A 7,100-nucleotide genomic window follows, 5' to 3' on the forward strand; every position below is an offset into this window, starting at 1 on the left:
CACTGCACAACAGCAGAACCTGAGACGGAGCTGCATTTCCTGACAAAATGTAAAAAAATATAAAACAATTAGAGTGTCATTTCCCCAAATTTGAAACCCTTATTCAAGGTTAAAGACCTCTCTGATGAGAGTAGGCTACCCGTCCGCTACCCGTCCTGTTGGGGGAGGACGCAGAGAGCTGTGGGTTGGCAGCGCACTACATTGCTGCCTGCCATAAGTTGAGGGACAGTGTCTGACAGACCAATCAACCTGCATATGTACTCTACTGTATGCCTATTGTTATTGTTGAATGTATGGTTATTTTGACCCTTGGTTATTGTTGTTACTGTTGTCACGTTGACCATTTTGATTCTCATTTTTATATTGTAAATATCCAAAATAAGCTTTGGCAATATGTACATTGTTGAGAGAGAGAGAGAGAGAGAGAGAAAGAGAGAGAGAGAGAGAGAGAGAGAGAGAGAGAGACAGAGACAGAGACAGAGACAGAGAGAGAAAACACAAACCGACAGGACACTAGAGGGATCATGTTGGACAGTATGACACCGAGTGAGCCATTCGTCTCTTTATTGATGATATGCTTGACTGCTCATCCACAGTGCACAAGCCAGGGTTAAAACACGCAATACTGAGTCTGCTCACTTTACAGTACGACAAAGAGGAAAGAGGGCCACTGGGGGTTTTCAGGGTACGGTACATAAATATGAGTGAGTTTATACATGCACATAGAGAGCCACTGAACAGTCCTCAGGTTATTTACAAGCTGGTGCCAGGGGGATTGGGGGGTAGAGGGGGACAAGGCAAAACACACAGTCTTAAAGGCTTTGCATGGTCAATCCGCAGACATCAGGGCTTTCATACTTCTTGTGTTTAGCGGAGCAGGGCAGAGCTGTTGTGAAGGAAGTTGTCAAGGAAGTGAGTTTGTATTTATACAGGACGTACCGCCCCCACCTACCGTCAACCAATCATGTCAATGTGGAGCTAGACGGAGCCCTCCGCATTGTTACAAAATTTGAGAGGCGCATGGCGATGTGGTACGAAGCTAGAATTGGCCTCTGCATGCCTCTGAAGGCTCCGCAATTGCGTCACACCCTCCATACGAAGCCTCCGACCACATTTTTGGATCAAGCTTAAATTAGCTTAGCCAGTACTTATATTGTGGCTATGGTTTCTATCACGTGACCAGAAGGGGCAGACAGGTGAGCGGTAGAAACAGGAAGTGGGAGTATATTCCTGGCCGCTGAGGGCAGAGTTGATAGAGAGGGAAGGGAAGGAGCAAGACCATACAGGAGCCAGGGACTAGCTATACATTGTCTGTAGAAACTGATTTAAGGCCAGTTTTGCGTTGTTTCCCCACATGGTGATTTGGGGAGGGGAAGCTGATCCTAGATCTGTGGTAAGTAATGTCCCGATCCTCTACAGTGGCTTCCTCTCTTCAGTTACCGGACAGGTCAAAACAACATTGGCAGGAACTCCACCCAGTCTACCGGTGGAAGAGGAACAAAATCCACCATATTGAATCGACCATCCAGTCAGATTACGTGATTTACAAAGGAGAGAGAGCAAAGAAAGAACGTCCTTTTTAAAACACGGGGACACAGCAAGGGAATGGGGTGTGTCTGGGGGGCGAGAAGGGGTGTGAGGAGTTGGGAGGCTGATTGTGGGAGCTTCAGGTGGCCAGCCACAAGCGTTCGTTCACATCTCTTAAGTTAAAATTGAGTTATTTTAGTTCATGACATACGATAGTATACACACTATACAATCACCACTGAGCTGCCACTGGGTCCACAGTGGTGGGGAGAGGGGGTATCTGCATGTGGGGTTCGATACGCTAACATTGAATATTGAAATAAAACACAGGAGCAACACACACACACACACACGCACGCACACAGACAGACAGACCGGCAGGGGTTAATGGTTCACAGTCACACAATGTACAAGGAACTTCACCTTTTAACAAAATCATACAGGATCCATCTAATAAATGCCTTCGGCTATAATTCGAAACATTAAATCAAAGAGTCTTCCGTTCTTCTTGAACTGCAGAGAACACTGAGAGAAATATAACGTCAACCATCACAGTGGTGGCGGAGTTGGTGTGAACAGGTGTGTATGTGTAATGTGTGTGTGAGAGAGAGAGAGAGAGAGAGAGAGAGAGAGAGAGAGAGAGAGAAGAGAGAGAGAGAGAGAGAGAGAGAGAAGAGAGAGAGAGAGAGAGTGTGAGAGAGATAGAGAGAGAGAGAGAGTGTGCAAATGAAAGAGAGAGCAAGTCTGTGTGTAAATGTGTGTCTGGTAGAGGAAAGGGTGAAGTGGCAGCAGAGGGGGGGAATCTTCCCTCCCTTCAAAGAAAATAAAAAGTGCAAAGGAAAAGTGAATTCAAGTAACGTGTGCTCTGTCCACAGGAGAGGGGTGAAAGGTGGGATGGAGGGTCCTGTGGCTTCAGCGGAGCCGCACTATTGGCTTTCCCTGTGCTCCGTCAGGCTGCAGGGCGTGTCTGTGGGTGTTTCCCCGCGGGCGGCTCTAGAGAGAAACTCCACCCACTTGGCCTGGACTTCTGTATCCTGGGCGCTGAACAGCAGAGCCTGCTGGGAGTGACTCAGCTGGAACGCGTGCTTAAGCTCAGACTTCTCTGTTGTCGACGGCGCTGCCACGCTCACCTCAAACCCCGGGAGGGGTATGGCCCGTGCCCCGCGAGAGTCCTGAAGAGACACAACAAACATGCCAATCAGAGTCAAGAGGAAGCATAGCAGTGCAGTTTTCCCCTCCTTTAATGCAGGGGGATGGATTTGATTTCATAAGCCACATGCGTACAGTGCATTCGGAAAGTATTCAGACGCCACGACTTTTCCCACATTTTGTGACGTTACAGCCTTTTTCTAAAATGTATTAAAATAAATATTTTCCTCATCAATCTACACACAATGACAAYGCGAAAAATATGTTTTGACATTTTTGCAAATGTATTAAAAATAACAKATTTAAATACCTTATTTTATTAAATATTCAGACCCTTTGCTATGAGACTCAAAATTGAGCTCAGGTGCACTTTTACAGCTTGATTATTGGAGTCCACCTGTGATAAATTCAATTGATTGGACATGATTTGTAAAGTCACACACCTGTCTATATAAGGTCCCACAGTTGACAGTGCATGTCAGAGCAAAAACCAAGCCATGAGGTCAAAGGAATTGTCCGTAGAGCWCCCAGACAGGATTGTGTCGAGGCACAGATCTGGGGAAGGGTACCAAAAAAATGTCTGCAGCAGTGAAGGTCCCCAAGAACAAAGTGGCCTCCATCATTCTTAAAGTTTATAACCACCAAGACTCTTCCTAGAGCTGGCTGCCCGGCCAGACTGAGCAATCAGGGGAGAAGGGCCTTGGTCAGGGAAGTGACCTACAACCCAATGCTCTGACGGAGCTCCAGAGTTCCTCTGTGGAGTTGGGAGAACCTTCCAGAAGGACAACCATCTCTGCAGCACTCCACCAATCAGGTCTTTATGTTAGAGTGGCCAGACGGAAGCAAAAGTAAAAGGCACATGACAGCCCGCTTGGTGTTTGCCAAAAGGCACCTAAAGGACTCTCAGACGATGAGAAACAAGATTCTCTGGTCTGATGAAACAATAAGATTGAACTCTTTGGCCTGAATGCCAAGCGTCTCATCTGGAGGAAACCTGGCACCATCCCTTCGTGAAGCATGGTAGTGGCAGCATCATGCTGTGGTAATGTTTTTCAGCAGCAGGGACTGGAAAACTAGTCAGGATCGAGGGAAAGATGAACGGAGCAATGTACAGAGAGATTCTTGATGAAGTAGTTTTTTGGGGTATCTGCACTTTACTTTACTATTTATAATTTTTACAACTTTTACTTCACTACATTCCTAAAGAAAATAATGTACTTTTTACTCCATACATTTTCCCTGACACTCAAAAGTACTGTTACATTTTCTTTGGTTAGCAGGACAGAAAAATWGTCTAATTCACACAAGATAACATCCCTGGTCATCCCTACTGCCTCTGATCTGGCGGACTCACTAAACACATGCTTTGTTTGTAAATGATCTCTGTGTTGGAGCATGCCCCTGGCTATCGATACATTTAAAAATGAAAGAAAATGATGCTGTCTGGTTTGCTTAATAGAAGGAATTTGAAAATATTTATACTTTTACTTTTGATACTTTCAGTATATTTCAGTAATTACATTTAATATGATACATAAGTATATTTAAAACAAAATACTTTTAGATTTTTACTCAAGTAGTATTTTACTGGGTGACTTTCGCTTTTACTTGAGTCATTTTCTTTGACAATTGCGTACTTTTGCCACAACTGAATATAGGTGTGCCAAGCTTGGAATGTCATACCTAAGAAGACTCGAGGCTGTAATCGCTGCCAAAGGTGCTTCAACAAAGTACTGAGTAAAGGGTCTGAATACTTATGTAAATGTGATATTTTATATATTTTTTTTATACATTTGCAAAAATTTCTAAAAACCTGTTTTTGCTTTGTCATTATGGGGTATTGTGTGCAGATTGATGATGGGGAAAAAAAATGTTAAATTAATTTTAGAATAAGGCTGTAACGTAACAAAATGTGGAAAAAGTCAAGGTGTACTGAATACAGTACTTTCCGAATGCACTGTAAGCTCCCTCCCCTCCCCCTTCCCCAGTTTCTATCGAATCATACAAAAACGCTCATCTAACAATCATTCATCTTAATCTTTTGCCAGGGGATGTCAGCTTTCTGCCTGCCTGGGATTGTCGCAGAGAAAGGATTTTGTTGGGATTTTGGTCTCTAAAATGGAATGGGCAGAGGCTACAGTGACTGGTTTTCAGTAGCTTTTGGGGCTTTTACCAAATTGTGCCGGTTCATTACGCTGAGCTTTTAACACAATGCACATTAGTGACATCTACTGGTCGGCAATGAAAAACACTGTTTTATGTTCAAACAGACGTTTTTTTTCTACAAAATTCATCAAATCTCTGTGACGTGGCAGTTAGTCGCAGATCTTAGTAGCCTACTAGCAGTTCCCATACAGGTTCGCAACCTTCAATCATGCTTTGATTTTTTTCTGTCAAAAACTGTACATCTAATGGCATTATTTAGGATGCTAAAGACAGAAGCTTATACTTCACTAAATAAAACGAATTGTTTACACAACAATGTGCTGAAAGTGTGGTTTCACATAAAACCATTTTCTAAATAATATGACTTCGCCGGGATTCGACCCCATTCCCTTTCATCTGAGTGTTCTCTATCTGCTGAGCTACCTTTTAGCTAATGTTGCATGAAAAAAATCGTAAGTAGTAAAACATTGTAAGTAGTAAAAAAGTAGGGTGTCAAGTAGAGGTCGGTGTTTGAAAGCAGCTTGGAATCGAAGAAAGCACCGGAACCYCAGCGAAATCATTGGGGTCTCGCATTTGGCAACACACAGTTTGAAAAACCACGTGATCAAACGAAGCTTCGTACGTCATTGATCATGTGATAATGTTACTTTGAAACGAGCATCGGTACATTGTTTCMGATCAGTAGTGCTTTGAAAACTGCATCGGAGCATTGGCGCGCCGGTATCAATCGTCCCATCGRTAGTTTTCAGCCCCGGTTATGTCTGCATACCTATACTATACAGGACAGTGGTGAAGCACCCTCAGAAGAGGGAAGAAGGTTTCCCCTGACAGTTATTATTCATTACATCAATGGTTAAAATCCCACCTAGCGAGTCCCCGCCACCTTTAAGAAGAGGCCCCAGAGTGCCACATCTGGTCACACAGTGAAATAGTAGAGTAATACCACCATGGTAATTACTGTGTAATAATTGAGTAAAAACACCATGATAATTACGGTGTAATAATAGAGTAATAACATCATGGTAATTACAGTGTAATAATAGAGTAATAACACAGTGGTAATAACAGAGTAATAGCACCATGGTAATTACTGTGTAATAATAGAGTAATAACATCATGGTAATTACAGTGTAATAATAGAGTAATAACGGTAATACAGTGTAATAACCGAGTAATACGGCTATGGTAATTACAGTGTAATAACAGAGTAATAACACCATGGTAATTACAGTTTATTAGAGTAATAACACCATGGTAATTACAGTGTAATTAGAGTAATACCACCATGGTAATTACAGTTTATTAGAGTAATAACACCATGGTAGTTACAGTTTATCAGAGTAAATAACACCATGACAATTACAGTTTATTAGAGTATAACACCATGGTATACAGTTTATCAGAGTAATAACACCATGGTAATTACAGTTTATTAGAGTAATAACACCATGAAATTACAGTGTAATAATAAGGTAATACCACCATGGAAACTAGAGTAATAACCATCGATGGTAATTTGTTTATTAGAGTAAAACACCATGGCAATTTAGCGTAATAACACCATTAATTACAGTTTATCAGAGTAATAACACCATGGTAATTACAGTTTATAGAGTAATAACACATGGTATTACAGTTTATCAAGTAAATAAACCATGGTAGTTACAGTTTATCAGAGTAATAACGCCATGGTAATTAGAGTTTATTAGAGTAATAAACACAATGGCAATTAGCGTAATAACACCATTGTATACAGTTTATTAGAGTAATAAGCCATGGTAATTACAGTTTATTAAGAGTAATAACACCATGGTAATTATAATGTAACAGAGTAATAACACATGGAGTTTACAGTTTATTAGAGTAATAACACCATGGTAATTAAATGTAACAGAGTAATAACACCATGGTATTACAGTTATTAGAGTAATGCCATGTAATTACAGTGTATAACAGAGTAACAACACCATTGTAATTACAGTGTATTAGAGAATAACACCATGACAATTACAGTGTAATAATAGAGTAATACCACCATGGTAGTTTATTAGAGCAATAACACCATGGCAATTAGCGTAATAGAGTAATAACACCATGGTAATTGGTTTATTAGATAATAACGCCATGTAATTACATTGTAATAAATAAGTAAAACACCATGGTAATTAGTTTATTAGAGTAATAACTCCATGGAATTACAGTGTAATAGAGTAATAACACCATGATAATTAGTTTAGTAGAGTAATGACACCATGGTA

At 41.2% G+C, this 7,100-nt stretch overlaps 1 protein-coding gene across 1 annotated transcript in view; it reads right to left on the reverse strand.

The window, feature by feature from the left end:
- Positions 1-522: 522 nt before the first annotated feature.
- Positions 523-7,100, reverse strand: part of LOC111966882 (FYVE, RhoGEF and PH domain-containing protein 3) — a 122,491-nt gene continuing 115,913 nt past the window's right edge. Inside the window, exon 20 of the mRNA XM_023991837.2 lies at positions 523-2,699. Coding sequence (XP_023847605.2) covers positions 2,454-2,699 — 246 coding nt within the window. The 3' untranslated portion in view covers positions 523-2,453. The remainder of the gene's footprint in view (positions 2,700-7,100) is intronic.

The sequence above is a fragment of the Salvelinus sp. IW2-2015 genome, linkage group LG7, assembly GCF_002910315.2.
Source record: "Salvelinus sp. IW2-2015 linkage group LG7, ASM291031v2, whole genome shotgun sequence".
In the NCBI taxonomy this organism is placed as follows: domain Eukaryota; kingdom Metazoa; phylum Chordata; class Actinopteri; order Salmoniformes; family Salmonidae; genus Salvelinus; species Salvelinus sp. IW2-2015.